A 16,158-nucleotide genomic window follows, 5' to 3' on the forward strand; every position below is an offset into this window, starting at 1 on the left:
TTATAAAAAGAGCCCCTGGAGTTTTTTTTTTTTTTTTTTTTTTTGATCAAGATACATAAACAGAAGAATATTTCTGAATTTGAGGCCTTTACCCTTAAAGAGTGTGCTGAGGTAACACACAGAAGTTGCTGTCTGACTATGATCACTGGGTACTATGAGTAATGTTTGCTGTAGCCATAACCATAACTATTATTTTGTAGTCTGCAGAGTAGTCATAACAGTTGCAGGGCACATCAAAGCACTGTATCTAGGGTGATTTTGTGTGAGCTTAAGAATTAGAATTATCGAGAAGGCAGCACAGCCACAGAAAAAGTCTGTTTCCGTTCACATTATTTCTTATCACTTCAATCAGAGAAGTTAACTTGAGGGGGAAGTAAAACAAACTGCTGTTTGGTTGCGCAACGCTTTTTTACTGACACATTTCCACAAGGGGGCGCAAGAAGGCAGCGACATCTCAATAGCCCTGGACAAAGACCGGATGTTTTATGAGCTGAGCTTTAAAAATAAAAACATACCGAAAGGGAGTAAGAAATGGGACTGCTACTTACTACCAATTTTGGAAAAATATGTTGCATTAAGATTTCCCGGATTAAAAACAACTTTCTTGAAGGTTATAACCTCATTGGAAAAACAAAACTCACTCTCTAAATCAAATTTCTTCAAGTTAATTTGTTTCAAATTGAATTTGAAACCTTTTAATTTGGAAATCCTTCTCCGGAAGTGCTGTTGTTTGGCCCTCTAGCTTGCTTTACAGTGAAATAAAAGCCAAGCTAAGAGCAGGCAGGGCTTCGTGGGATGGGAACAGAGCAGTGCCTCCGAGTGTTTCCAGGCTGTGACAGTTTTTCACAACTGAGAACACCCAGAGGAGAACCATTAGAGCAGATGAGGACCAGAAGAGAGATAAACCACCACGACACGGGAGTGCTAATGGGAGCGGTGAAGTGAGAAGAGTCCAAGAGCGCCGACTGTGTCAGGATCAAAAGACACCAAAGTAAGTTTTCCGAATAGAGTTTATGACGTTAGAAGTTGAGAAAAAGTGCCGCCGTTTTTTTATTTGGGGGAATTTCGCCCTGGAAGAGTGTGATAATTCTCCGCAGCTGTGAGAGCATTGTGGGCTCGGAGGCAGGAACGCAGCGGGACCTCTGGTCAGATCAGATTTCACGTACCCCCCACCCCCTCCCCCCCGCTCTTTGCTTCAGAAATCACCCCTGGTTGTCCCGACTGGGCTGACCACGCTGAAATTATTGCATCACAGAGAAAACAGACGACGACAGAGGGAAAAATAAAAGTTTTTTGATCTGATTGAGGAGTTGTGATGCACGCGCAGGGCGGAGAGGGCGTGCAGCTGCGATGACAGCTATGGAGGGGGGCGGGGCTCACAGTAACAGTACCGAGGGGAGAAACATGCAGAGGATATGGTGGTTGGAGATGTTTCAGATCCCAGAGCTTTGCCACGTACGGGCTGCAGGAAATTTGATCTTCCGAGGTGCCCGCGCTGGTACCCGCCTCCCCTGTTAACGCACCGGGCCAGCGGCGTGCTGGTTCACTGTGGGCTGATCCAGACACAGCTGCGGGAGTTCACTTACACTTAATTAGGCCCGTAAAGAAACTTCAGATCTGACATTTGGATCTAGAGTAAAGAGTTTGCTTGTGGTTAGACCAACTGCTGGGATTACCACAGAGCAGCGTGGAAGTACAATCTTCTTTAATGATGAGACCAATGTTCCACAATTAAATCTGATTTTAGCATGTGCTGACCCCTTGTCGTGAAGGGGGATTTTTTTTTTTGTAAATGATGAGACAACAGCAATTTCATTGGGTCATTTTATAACAGCTTGTATAAAATAAGTCGGTGTACTTATAGCAACTAAACTAAATATAATGGAACTGTGCTCACATAAAGTAAAACAAAATTTACTTCTTTTTTAGGCCTGTCACCATAACAAATTTTGCTTGATGATAAATTGTCCGAGCAATGATTGAGACCATTTTCTAGTTATGCATTGATAATATAATGCAAGTTTTCCTCTCAAAGACCAATAAACATTAATTTTGCACAGAACACTCCACACTGGAACTGTAAGATATTTTAAATATTCAAAATAAAACAAAGCAACCAAAAAACAATGAATAAAATGGAAATAAAATCCACTTACAATTGAAGTCATAAATAAAATGGATTATGATGTCTCTAAACAAAATTGCCTTTCAAAAAATATTAATCACTGAAAATTATGAAGGTAATTTTAATTGACCAGTTGCTAATTACAACAGGCTTACTTCTGGACAGACCTGCTGCACTTGAACAGACTGCTTTACTACTAAATAACCCAACCAATTTATTATCTGTCTTCATTACTTTAGTACTTTGTTGACTTTTTTTCATTTTTATTGTCTGTACAAGCAGGGACAAAGCTACTCTAGTAAACTGAATTTATTACATAATAAATACATGGTGTACCCTTACATTTTAAACCATTTTCTGAGTTGGAAGAAAGGTACATTTTCATAAATCAGTTGATGGCTGCTTCAGAGAATGTTTTCCAGTTGGCACAGTTTTTTCTTCCTTAACTCTGCAGTGGTGTTCTGCTTTCATCCATTAAAAAATATATATATATATAATTAGTACATGGAGTAGCTACCCAGGATAAGGTGGTTTTAGACCAGAGCAACTAGTGCTAATAACCAGTTGGCATTTTGATTACAGTAGCTGTACAGTAGCTACTTGTCCTCATAGTTGCATTTAGACTTTTGATGTCATCCTAACTTTGTCCTACTAAATCTTGTTATCCAGCTCTGCAATGATAGTTGATCCAAAGATGCACATCAAGCACTTCTCTCCATATATTACCCACCATTTTTATTGCTGTTGTTGGGCAATGTCACTGGCAGTTATGTGGCTCAGTTGGCCATCGACCAACTGTTATGCAATCGTAACGTTCCCGAAGCGGTGGGAAAACCAACATGAAGATCACTACTGCAGTTCCAGAAGCCCTGGCAGTCCTCAAAGCCATTTGTTTTTATGCTTTAACTTACTAGAACTACAACTTAGAAAGAATGTCAAATTTTGTAACCTTCAGGAAGTTTTGTTTTAGTTGTAACCTTTTACATGTTGACTTTCTATGAACTTTCAAGGTTTATGTATTGTTTCTCTTAAGGCTAACTTCAAGTCTCACTCTCGCCATTTGAAAACCTTCAGGAAATGTGCCCTGCAGCTTTCCTGAAGGTTATCTCCACATTTCACTGTGTAACCATATAGGAACCTAGGGAATGTTCCCTAAAGGTTCCTCAGTAAATTTAACAACTACCGTAACTTTTCACAGTTTCAATCTCAAAAGCTTCACTTTAAACACCAATAACACAGTATTAAGATTAGTACTGCATCTCATTTTTATAAGAAAGGATTGGTATAAAGTTTGAGTATGATGAGTCCCCTTGCCTGTGAGTTTACAGAGAGCATTCATCTTTCAGGATGAGGCTTTCCATTCTTAATTGTTTCAAAACACTCGAGAACCGGGGAGTTAATTTAAAATCCCTGCCGTCTCCTCAGCTTCATGCATTCATTTGGGTTAAAGGGATTAGGGTGGCATCCATCTTCTAATTACACACTCATCATGCCTTCAACTTGAAGATTAAATTGGGACGGAGCGGTCCCGGTGACACAGAGGATGCATCAGAGCGCTGCAGATGGTTGATGAAGAAACCGAGCGCCGGATAAGTGTTAAAGTAGGTGCAAATGAAAGAGTCAAACAGACGTCTGGGTTTGAAGCTCCTCTCTGCACCCTGCTCTAGATGGGCGCTGGTTTCTTTATCTTTAACCATCACCACATTGTCACAGAAATAAAGGAGGCAGCTGATGGGGGATCTTTTGGCTTTAGATAAGAGAAAACCCTTATCTGTGTTTTCCCCTTGCGGGGGGAAAATACTTTAAACACCAATAGCACAAATCTAACACTGCTGTGACTTCTGACACACTTAATCTGATCTAACCGATGATATACTTTAATTGTCAGATTACTACGCTGATAACTTCTAAACTTTGCATGTAGTTGTAAGATGATCAGTTGAGATTTAAAAATAACTCCAACTTTAGGTAAAATGAATAAATAAAAGTTTTTAGGAGCCAACAGATGTTGCTTTGCTGCTTTCACTTAAATAATAAAGCCACAAAGAGACTTGTGAAGGTGTCTGAGGGTGTGTTCGCACCCCTTTGCTGGTTTCCCACTTGGAGGGGTGCGGGGGGAGGGAGCAAAGGCGCTGTTTCATCCTGTTGTCGCTCAAGGCTAATTGCACCAGTAGAATCTGTTCCTCTTGAAGGCAGTTCGAGTTTATGTGGGATTTACTGCTGAGGATCCGTGGCGGAACGCAGGGTCAGGAAAGTTCAACCTTCACTCAGGGTGAAGGAGAATGAAGAAAACGGTACTGAAGTTCACCATCCTTGAAGACCAGTGTAATTATTATGATCAGGTATAGTACTGTAATAAACACATTTATTCCCGTACACACTTTAATCTGTTTGCTACGCTTATGTTTCACATTATCAAATAGGCGACTGAAGCCAGGGTCGCTTGGATAGCTTTGTGTCCCCTCAATATATAATTTTTTTACAAACATTAGGGATGCACCGACATAAAAATTCAGGCTGATGTATTTGACACCTTGGAAAAGAAAGCGACCATACAGCTTCAGTTAAACTCGACACAATCCTGCACTGTCGCATGACCAGGCTCCTCCACGCCCCTTCTGGAAACAAATGGCCAAAACATAGAAATAAATAGCGACTGTTAATATTAGTCTAGTTTTATTCATTGGATCAATATGTTAAGAAATGACTTAACATATTAGATGTTAATATTAGTTGATACCGATGTTGGTGTCAATATACCATCAATGGAAAACAACATTTCTTTGTCAAATATTAAATTTATTTGATCTGAAAAATTGAAGAGTGAGAAAATGAAACGACATTTTTGTCTCATTTTGCCACATATTTGGTTATTTTTTTTACTTTCCTAGAGCTAATCCATTTCTGTTCTGTCAAACGCTGCACCTGAAGTGACGTAAACCTTCATGTAGATCACACCTCAACACACTTTTCTCATAGACGAGTGTCTTGCTGAAGTTGTAATAAGCCTTTATGTGAGTCAAGGCAGGATGGAGATAAATGGTCTGAAGCAAGGCTGCACAAAGGTGAACACCTGGGATTAAAGGCAGGGCACTTAAAAACCAGTCTGCAACACAATGCTCCTAAATGACCGGGGCGTCTTATGTAAGCTGAGGCAAGCACACCTCACCTTCAACATATTTCTGATAACAATTGTAACCCGAGCAGAGTTCATTTTCTTTTTTTTTGTCTGTTTCTTTTTTGTTTTGGAAATACTAAACAAGCCGTTACTCTACTGAGGAAGTGAAAGTGATTGTTTTGAAGATGGAGTACTTAAGGCTTTCAGGACAAGAACAAGTAAAACTGCAGTTTTCTCAGAGGTAGTGGTGGGCTGGAGACAGAATGATAATTGCAACCTGGTCTCGCATGATTCAGTGAAAAGCTGTAAATGTAAACTGTCATGCAGCTGTGATGCAGTAGAACTGTGGAGCGTGTCTTTTTAACGTGCGTTCTCTGCTGTATCACCACCCAGTTGACCTAAAAGTGACTGTGCGTATTTACATGTTACACAACTTTCAACCTCTGTCCAGTATTATGCTTGTGCGCGTGTTTGTGAGTGTGTGTGCGCAAAGGTTACTTAAGATGAGCAGCATGAGTGAGCTCTTTTCAGATGGACAGAGCACCAGCAGGAGAAGGGTATGGTAGTTTGCTTTAGTTATTTTTATGACTTTTAAATGTCTATTTGTATAATGTTTGTGCATTCAGGAGCATCAAATATTTTTTTCTAGTTTTACAACAAAAGGAAAATTTACAATACCCTTAAATATGAACTTTGTGCTCATTGTTGTGCATAGACCTGAAATGTGCAAATTAACTCATTGATCAGAGAAATTAGGTCGCACCCGTTGGGAGGCGGATAAGGAGGAAAATGGGACTCCTCCATTTACACAAATAAAAGCTTTGTTTTTTTTTTTTGTTTAACTTTACAAAAGCGTTGCAAATGGCATTTGTAGAGCCCACAGAAAATCTAAAGTTACTGAACAGCTGTGCTTTGCTTGAACAAGATGTAGATGTTCTGATCTAATCAAAGCTGTACAGTTTTTTTTTTTTTTTTGTTTGTTTTTTTGTTTTTTTTAGTGAGTGATGGTGCTTCTGGTTTGAATATCTGTGAGGCCACTTTGAAAAGGTCCCACATGTAATTTATTCTCTGTCTTTCTCTTCAGAGCATAATGGCACTGCTCTTGTGGGTCGGCCTGTCGCTGCTGCTCGCTGTCCAGTCCGGTGCGGTCAGGAACTGCCACCCCAGCTGTCACTGTGAGGTGGAAAGCTTTGGGCTGTTCGACAGCTTCAGCCTGACCAGGGTGGACTGCAGAGGCATGGGCCCCAGCGTCTCCATGCCCATTGCCATCCCTTTGGACACTGCCCACCTGGACCTGTCGTCCAATGATATGGGCCCTCTCAGCGATGCCATGTTAGCCGGTCCAGGCTACACCACGCTAATTAGTTTGGACCTCAGCAGCAACAAAATTACTACGGTTGGTGGCTCGACAAATTTCAAATTGTACTTATAATAGTTACTCTATGTAGCATATTTTTTGTTTAATGTTTGAAATTTTAAAAATAAATTCTTGTTTAATAGCAGCCTTTATTGATCATTTAATTTGAAATTTTTAGCTTTTTCAAAATTACAGAAAAAAAAGACATAGCTTTTCTTATTAAATATTTTTATAGAGTACAAAAACTGAGAATGGACTGATGCAGTCCCATGCATTGTATTTGTACTCCAGGCCAGTGGCGCAAAAAGTGGTTATGCAGTGCATGCAACGCATAGGGGCGCTGCACCAGAGGGGGCGTCAAAACCCCGGTTTATGTTTTCGCATCCACTTGAATAATATGTAGTTGCGCCCCTGCTCCAGGCAACACAGTTTTACATGATTTGCATCATAGTAATTTTTAGTACACAATGCAAGGGTTTTCAACTTTTCACACCGATTTTAAGAGAGACTGTGTTGACTGCTGCAGCTCTGTGTGAGTCATGTGACCTGCTCTATGCGCTGCACTCAGACAACAGTCTATGTGAAGAGAGCAGCTGAAATGACAGCCATTAAATTTTATGATGTTTAAATCATCAATTTAATAAAGGAGTTTCAAGTGCACACAAACGGAATTGCATCAAGAAATTTTACGAGCAGAATTATCAGTAAGAGAGCAAACATGCAAGTCTTGGCGTATTTTACAGTCAAAGGTAATTGGGGCATGCCATTAGCAATGCATAAGGAGAGCAGTGACTGACCTGCGAAGCAGGTCAGTCACTGCCTCCATGCATTGCATGGCAGGCACCTATTGTTCTACACCCAATAGAACGCCTGGATATTATTATTATTATAACAACTTCTTCCATTACCGTTAATGCGGCTCGTACCGCTGCGTGCCCACCCACAAAAGTGGTATCAAAACGTGTGTCTCGATCCCGGCATTGGAGCTATTACTTTTATTGGGGATCGGAGTTACGACGGCGACGTAAAAAGCGAAAAACGAGCGAAATTTCCAACTGCCGAAACCTTAGAGTGTAACTGAAACCAACTGCCGCTTTTTAGAGTGAGAAAAAGAGTGGAATTTTGACCCCAAAATAATTTTGAAATCGCTCTCATGGGTGCAAAAATTGCTCTATTGGTATGAAAGTCGGTCATGACATTGATACGAATGCCTGCTCCGGTAAAATGTTTTCAAAATTTCCCTAGGGCTTATGGTTTTCGGTCCAGGTGCTTCAGAGCAAAGTTTTGGGACAGGATAACTGACGCTCCTCTCCAGTGTTTTACATACATTTCTGAAAAATCTCTGAGCTCAGCGCACACCATTTTTCTCTCATCACTGCAATTACTGTGATTGAGCTACAGATATGAATCGCGGTAATAGATGAGATGAGAAATAGCCCTCTCATATGCTTCAAACGGTTTTTGGATCGGACTTACGGAACCCGAACGGGAAGCAGTCGTTCGGACTGCTTTTTCCATTAAAACTGACTGGGTGTCTCATAAAGATAGATAAGTCTGACACACACAGGGCACTTTCATCACTATAGCAACAGAATGCAGAGAGGGAGAACTGCTGGGGTTTGGACTACAAAGACTCTGTAGTTCTAAATATGGCGGAACACTTTAATGCAGAGGGCAGAGCAGAAGGTCAGAACTACAACATGGCGGAACACTCAATTATTACAGAGGAGGCCTGAGCTGGCAGTTAGAACTACTTCCTGTTTTGGGCATTATACAGGTGGATTAACCAAACCACTGTTACACATTGGATTAGTGTGGTTATGAAAATTAAGTTTACTGAAAGTTTCAAAATAAAACTCTGAAAATTGCACTGACAAAAGTGCATCGCCGTAGGCGATGCAAAAATGAAAATCTTTTTTTTATGTTTTTTTTCTCAGGATAGTGAACTGCCTTGCGCAGCAAGGCAGTTCATTAACATTAGCATTTCATGGTTGTCTTAAAGATTGCAACAGAATCCAGAGAAAGGCTGCTGGTTTGGACTACAAACCAGCAGCCATAACTGCCATAACTGTAGTTCTATCTATGGCCAAGACTCAGTTAAAATAGAGGCCTGACCAGCATGTCAGAACTACAACATGGCGGAACACTCAATTATTACAGAGGAGGAGTTGGCTGGTATTATAAACAACTTGTGCTTTGAGCATTATATAACTGATTTAACCTGATCACTATTACACATGAAATTAGTGTGGCAATTTCAAATGAAGCTTATTGAAATTTTTCAAAATAAAAGCCTTGACAATTTTTACATCATGTAATTGCTCTTTTTACATACATTTCTGCAAAAAGTTCTGAGCTCAGCGCACACCATTTTTCTCTCATCACTGCAATTACTGTGAATGAGCTACAGATATGAATCGCGGTACTAAATGAGACGACAAATAGCCCTCTCATACGCTTCAAACGGTTTTCGAATACGTATCACGGTTCCCGAATGGAAAGGAGTTGTTCGAACAGCTTTTTGGAGTGAAACTGGCTGGCTCAAACAGATAGAATTGTTTCTCCCCCTGTCTGGAGAAACACAGGGGGAGGCTTGGTCACTATAGCAACAGAACACAGACAAAAGCCAAACTGCTCCTTAGGACTACAAAAACACCATCTTTGTAGTTCTAAACACGATGGAACACTTTACTACAGAGGCCTGAGCAGAAGGTCGGAAGGTCAACATGGTGGAACCCTCAATCATTACAAAGGAGGGCTGAGCTGGCAGTTAAGAAGTAAATAATGGTGGAACTCTGACTTATTACAGAAAGAAGGTGAGCAGAATGTTATAACTACAGACAGGGCAGAATGTTCTGGGCATTATATATAAACTGGTTTAACCCAACCACTGTTAGATATTGGATTAGTGTGGCCATTTAAAATGAAGCTTACTGAAAATTTCAAAATAAAAGCCTGAATATTCCTCTTGGGCCTTTATTATGTTTTTCTCTCAGGTTAGTGCAGAGACAACTACAGATTTAAATCGTGTTTCCATCGGAGACAAGAAATTGCCCTCTTATATGCTTCAAAAAGTTTTCGGATTGCTCTTATGGATGCTGAACAGTAAGCCGCTTTGATCAGAAAAACTAACTGCTTCAAACAGTTAGAATTCTCTCTCCCTGTGTGTCTCACTAACATGATAGTTGAGCTGCTCTTTAGAACTACAATGACTGAAGGTCAGAACTACAACATGGCGGAACTTTCAGATACCACAGATTAGGGCTGAACTGGCATTTAGAACTACTTGCTGTTTTGGGCATTATATAGTTGGATTAACCCAACCACTGTTACACATTTTATTGCTGTGGTCAATTAAAATGAAGCTTAATGAAAATTTCAAAATAAAAGCCTTGATATTTTTCACATCAGCTTTGGGCTTTATGTGAAATGTTTAAACAAACTACTTTTACACATTGAATTGGTGTGGTGGTTAAAATGAAGCCTACTGAAAGTTTCAAAATAAAAGTCTGCATATTCCTCTCATGCTAGTGCAACGCCGTAGGCGTTGCAATAATATTAAGCTTTTTTCGCATTTTTTTTCCTCAGGATAGTGAACTGCCTTGCGCAGCAAGGCAGTTCATTAACATTAGCACAAGTTTAGCATTTTACTGCCCCCACTAGTGCACTGCCTTGCTGCGCAAGGCAGTGCACATCCTAACATCCTACATGAATATTAGTCTTCACGCTAATATTAGCATTTTGGCTTATGCATTAATTTCAACATACTGAATGGTACAGGTGCAGTTTAGTCAACATGTTTCTGACTCACCACAGGTTATTGACTACATTGAAGCTTTCTTTAGCATTAATGCTAATTTTTTGCATTAGAACGCTTGATTAAAAACCGACGGGCACACTTTGGCATGCCCCTTAAAATTTCTGCGGAATTTTCTAGTTTTAAGTATTATCTCTTTGGCTTTCTATAATCTCCACCTCTCGAGTCTGGTTCTGCTGGAGATTTCCTCCTGTAGGAAGGAATTGGTTGCTCTTCATTGTTGCTACATGCTTGCTGATGGAAAAACTCAATTCATGCTGACGGGTTTCCTTAGGTAACGTTTTACCTGCTGGGCTTAAATGGTCAGTATATGATATGATATATGACCACTTCATACTCTTCTATAAGTAAGATAAAATTGGACTGCATGTTATTGGATCTGACTGTTGGAGTGAACAGGACATATTTGACCTAAATTTGGATTAATTCAGTATAACTGATCCATTTGTGACATGAAGTGACTTTAGATTGCATATTATGAAGACTGTTATTAAGACAGACATTCATGAGTAAATTTTAGTTGTCCGTCTTATTTAATGGAGTTTTTCTGCCACTTTGCAGTCATTTTAACATCTTGTCACCTGTTATGAAAGACAATTGTTAATTATATAACCTACTTGAATCCTACTTGAAATCGTAAATGGCAATTTAGATATTTAAAAAGTTGTCCATCTTGATCAAAAACACTGAAAAATATAAAAAAAGATTTAGATGCAACAAAATTAGAAAATGTTTCTTCTCCATATTTATATCTGTCCTCTTGTCTGATTCTCAGGTTAGCCCCAGTGCGTTGTCCAAGCTGCGATACCTGGAGAGTTTGGATCTGAGCTACAACAATCTGCAGAGTCTGCCTCCAAGCTGTTTCTCGGGCCTCCCTCTGGCCGAGGTGGACCTCAGTCACAACAGTTTCCAGGAGTTTGACATGGCTGTGTTCGCTGCTAAGGTGAACGGTGAACCCGTTAGCGTGGATCTGTCCCATAACAAGCTTGTGTCAGTCTCTGCCACCTTGCATGGAAGACCTTTACACATCCAGAGTGTCAATTTGTCAGTGAACCAGCTGGTTAACGTACCAAGCATGGAGGGACTTCCGCTGAGGTACCTAAATCTGGATGCTAACCCAATCCTGAAAATCAACAAAGGAGCCTTTGCTCAGCTGAAAGATTTAGTTTATTTATCCCTCAGCGGCCTCGGTGAACTTCATGAAATTGAGCCGCACAGCTTCAGCGATCTCCAGAACTTGCAGGTTCTGGACCTCTCGAATAACTCGAAACTTAAGAATCTAAGCCCTGCAGTCTTCTGTGGACTAGACTCTCTGCAGGAGCTCAACTTGTCTGGCTCTGGTGTGACTTCTTTGCCAACTAACATGTTGAGCCACCTTCCCAGCATCAAGAGTATCACTCTTGGACAAAGCATCCACTGCTGGAGGATGCAAAAACAGGGACAGTTCCACCGCCAGATGGGGCAGGTCCAGCATAATGAGGAGCTGCACTGTAACATAGACGGCATTGTGTTGTGAGACCAGGCCTCAGGAAATGAACCACTCCTATCATTCACGACTGCAGGGCTGAGGCTCATCTGCTCTGATATGTAAAACAGTCTGAGTCGCTCTCGCTCAGTTAAATCCGTTTCCTGGTGATACTGTGGATCATACCTTATCGTTTTTATGTAGCTTCGAAAAAACTCTGGACCCTTTATAAAGCTTGCTGTATTTTTAACAGCGCAGGCCAACTTCTTCAGTGTTTTTAATACATTTCACTTTTTAAACTCATAAAAAACCCCACCATGAATTAATTTTAACACGTCGGAGTCGCATCTTTCACTTCGTGGGATTGTCTTAAGATCTACTTGAACTTAGTCCCAATGTGGTATTTTCTTTAATATTGTACTTATACTAGTCAGAAATTGATGGACATTACCATTTAACCACTGAGTTCTCATAAGACTTTGAATGTCTGGGTGAGGGGGACGATTTTTAACTTGACTAGACATTTTTTTCTTTTTTCTTAACTGTTTGTCTATATGCTGTGTTCAATTTACCTCGGATTTCAGCATTTAAATTATTTCTGTCACAATAATGGAGCTAGCTTATTCTAGCTAGAAGCCAAAAACCAGGCTGGCCGCTATAAGCAATACAAGACATACAAACGCATTCCTCTTTATTCTATGCATTTCAAAACAAAATAAACACACAAATGCAAATCGTACACTACTGGTAAAATATAAAACATCCAAAGTGCAAATAAACCTTTTTATTCGTACTACTTTCAAAATAAATATATTCTGTTCCAAATAGCACATGTTGGGTCTGAATTTGGCATTTACAACTCAGAAATCCTGACATCCGAGGACAAATTGAACGCATCGTTTGATTGAAGTTACCACCAGGCCTTAATATCTTATCTTGGTTTAGCTTAGCAGTTATTTTAGCTTAATCATTCTGGTTGGTTTAATCTACAATAGGTAATGTCTGACAGGTTGTCCGCTTTTCGTCTTACCCTGTTGAGCCTTAAAGCAGCAATGCACAGTGTTTTGGGATATCTATTGTATAAAAATCTTTAAAATAAAAAAAATCAGCGGTGGTGTTCTAGCCTTACAACAAACAATGTTGTTCCTTGTTTGCACTGTGACCCGGGCAAATTTACAGGATCTGACTTATAGTAAGTTTAGTCAGGTGTCACTCTGCTGGTTGAGGTTGATGTTTTGGTTCCCAATTATTCCAGTTTACATGCTGAAGTGTTAAATTACTAAACACCACTTTGTAAGTCACTTTGGATGAAGACCTTCCTCTAAATGAATGTACGTTATTGAATGTAATATAACAGTTGCAGTCCATTTCAAGACTTTAACTAAACCCTGCAGTAGGCACAGTCAGCAGAAGATCAGTTTGATAACCTTGTGTTAAGCTACTACAAAGCCTAGTATTTGGGCGAAAAATTTAAATACAGATGTTACGCAAGATAACTTGAACATTAACTTAACAAACACCCTCCAAATTCAGTCGTGACGTGAATATACTTCATCCTAATTGAATCTGTTTCTTCTCCAACTAATTAATCAATCAAATGATTCCAGCTTTTTTTTTTTTTTTTTTTTTTTAAGTCTAATTTTATTTTAACTTTGACCAGAATTCAGTCAAATCTCAAAATTTAACAGGTTGCATGCTCAAAACTCTGGCACTTTCAATTTTGTTGAAATGGATCATTTCATTTTTTTTTCTTTTTTTTTAATTGTAACGCTTTACACTGTGTAGCATTTATTTCCAGCCTCACAAGCTGCCTTTTGTATTTTCCCCCAACAAATACTCCAGATTTAATGACCAAAACTTATTTTTTTGTTTAGTTTAAAGTCCATGTCCTCTGACCATTTCATTACTTCGCTACTGTTCTTATTGATCTCACCCTTGTTTCCGCTGAGATAGCACAGCGGGAGTAAACAAGGTCAGTTGACCAAAAGTAAGGCTTGATTTACTCATGTCCTTTAGTGACCAAGTTTAGTTTCGCTGGACAAATTGGACCACTAACAGTTTGTCACATTTTCTGTATACAAGTTATTTTTGTTTTGTGTCTTGATGCACATGTGTAAACTTGCCTTGATAATCCTTTTGCATTAAGAGGAGAATCGGTCTCAAGAACGCTTGTGGAGACTGGAATCGGCCTTCAAACTGTCCACTTTAATGAAAACGTTTTAGTTTAAAGATCTATATTTGTATGAATGTAAGTAAACTGTACATAACCATATTAATATGTAAATCTTATGTGTAATAAATTGACCCCTCTCACACTGTGAACTCAGTGACTCGTCTGATTCATATCCTGCGTCGCGTCCAAACAGGCAACAATTGCTAGGCGACTTGACTGAGAGAAAAAAAATAAACACAAGTTAAAAATAAGACCACGGTTTGGAAAATGTGCTACTGTCTGCACTGAAGTCAACATTTTCCTGGAGTTCCAGCACTGTGTGATTTCGTGTCTGCAGAGGTTTGAATTACACCAGGGTGTGGTTCTCTCCGGGACATGGCAAGAAACTCAGATCTCAGCAGAGTCGTTTTAAGTTGTGCTTAAAGCAACGGCGTGTACTGATGTGAGACTTGAGGTTCTGCTGGTTATCATACTGAACTAAACACGGTGTCTTGGCAAAGTGATTGGGAAGATGATCAGCAGAGAAAAGAGAAAATTGGGGGTTGGGGGCAAGGTGGATATCAGACACAGCAGCTAACAGGCATCCTGTGTGTCCTTGGCAATGAGTACAGTGTTTGCTTTGTAAGGATGAGGAAATTTGTCCTTTTTCTTTCTTCTAAGCTCTCAGATTCTGCCAAAACAACAAGCTGATCCAAGGGGATTTCAGCTGTTGCATCAGAATGTAGGTGTACTTGTTGCATCCTGAAATTGGGGTTTCAGATTTTAAGCGTGTTGACAAAGCCTGAAACCTTGCAGTTTTCTTCAGTATGTTTGACTGTAACTATAATTCCCCTGTAGCCAGTGTAGGGCTGACAGAACGCCTTCAGAATACTGATCCTATGTGCAAAACACTTCCAGATGTTTGTGTGATTTTTTTTTATTTTTTATGTCTCTCTTGTAAAACAATAGTTTGTTTAAAGCCAAGAAACCAGAACCCTGCTGCGTTTAGTACGGGATTGGTTTCTTTTAACATAAAAAAAAGCTTCATAGAGACCCTTTCTAGTTTACACTTACTCCAATTTTCTCAAGGCAGTTTGTTCCTCAGGTAAGCTGCTTGCTATTGGATCATGCATTCTTTTCACATTTCATTCAACATTTCTTGTTCGAGCTTCAAACTCACCTGACTCGGATAACAGACACTGACAGGATTTTTCTTCTATTACCACGAGCATTTCTAATGCAATAGAATGATCTTCAGGCAAACGATGAATAAACTGCTTGGGCATGAAAATAAACAAGAAAGGAAGTTTTGGTTAACAGCTTTCTATAAATAGCCTTGGTTAGAGATCTCAATGTCTGGACTTCAAGTGTAAATAACTTTGTCTGAGAATCTATGTGTGACTTGCTCAGTTATTTTTCCTATCCTGTCTACCTCAGCCATGCAGCTGATCTCACCCAACCAGAACTAAATATCACAAAAATCAGCTAAATTTATTAAATACAATGCTATGTTTAGATCATCTGTTGCAATTTGTAAATTGTGGATGTTTTGGCTCTCACTAATTACTAACTGATGCATTTTCATACAATGCAATTCTTGACATGAATCCATCCTATTTTCTGGATCTGAGCAGAATTCGGTTTGGGTCACTTCCTTTTTAGCCTATAATAACCAATAACCACCCCAAACAGTGATGCAATGCAAAACACAAACTGCAGGGGAGGTTTGGATAAAGATGCCAACATTTCTGGATGTTATGGTCCATGAACACATCAGTTGTTAACTCTTAAAACTTGACTGACATTAACACTGATTCTGTTTATCATAATATTTTCACTTCCCTATTTTTGCTCAGTTTCTTTTTTCAGTTTTTTTCAGATTGCCGTTTACACCTTTGCTCTGCATGGGCCAGTTTAGACAACACAAGTCCAGCAAGTTTTTGGATCGTATTGCTACAGGTAGAAGTCTTTCATGATCTGGGTTTACACAACTATTACGTGCCTGGACTAATAAAAAAAAATAAAATAACTAGACAAGGAAATATTTTGAAATCAGGCTGGAGGCACAAGTTCAAAAATATTTTTGCTTCCACATGTTACAATGAGTAGCTAAAAAAAACTTTT

General features: G+C 39.5%; 1 protein-coding gene across 2 annotated transcripts; it reads left to right on the forward strand.

Moving 5' to 3' along the window:
- The first annotated feature begins 736 nt into the window (after positions 1–736).
- tsku (tsukushi small leucine rich proteoglycan homolog (Xenopus laevis)) lies at positions 737–14,204 on the forward strand. 2 transcript variants are annotated; one of them, XM_015010646.2, is made up of 3 exons: positions 737–991; positions 6,328–6,639; positions 11,193–14,204. In XM_015010646.2, the coding sequence occupies exons 2-3, from the start codon at positions 6,334–6,336 to the stop codon at positions 11,931–11,933; spliced, it is 1,047 nt and encodes a 348-aa protein (XP_014866132.2). In that variant the 5' UTR covers positions 737–991; positions 6,328–6,333; the 3' UTR covers positions 11,934–14,204. The 2 variants fall into 2 exon arrangements, with proteins under 2 accessions (XP_014866132.2, XP_087867940.1); XM_088011814.1 differs by lacking the exon at positions 737–991 and adding an exon at positions 5,732–5,800.
- The last annotated feature ends 1,954 nt before the right edge of the window (positions 14,205–16,158 follow it).

Source organism: Poecilia mexicana, unplaced genomic scaffold (assembly GCF_051168715.1).
Source record: "Poecilia mexicana isolate PSO_F unplaced genomic scaffold, ASM5116871v1 scaffold_13, whole genome shotgun sequence".
NCBI lineage: Eukaryota > Metazoa > Chordata > Actinopteri > Cyprinodontiformes > Poeciliidae > Poecilia > Poecilia mexicana.

Coding starts and splice junctions, on each gene's coding strand:
- tsku (XM_088011814.1), top strand. CDS start 5,747: ATGAGCAGCATGAGTGAGCTCTTTTCAGATGGACAGAGCACCAGCAGG. Junction 5,801..6,327: donor AGAGCACCAGCAGGAGAAGG/GTATGGTAGTTT, acceptor CTTTCTCTTCAG/AGCATAATGGCACTGCTCTT. Junction 6,640..11,192: donor GCAGCAACAAAATTACTACG/GTTGGTGGCTCG, acceptor TCTGATTCTCAG/GTTAGCCCCAGTGCGTTGTC.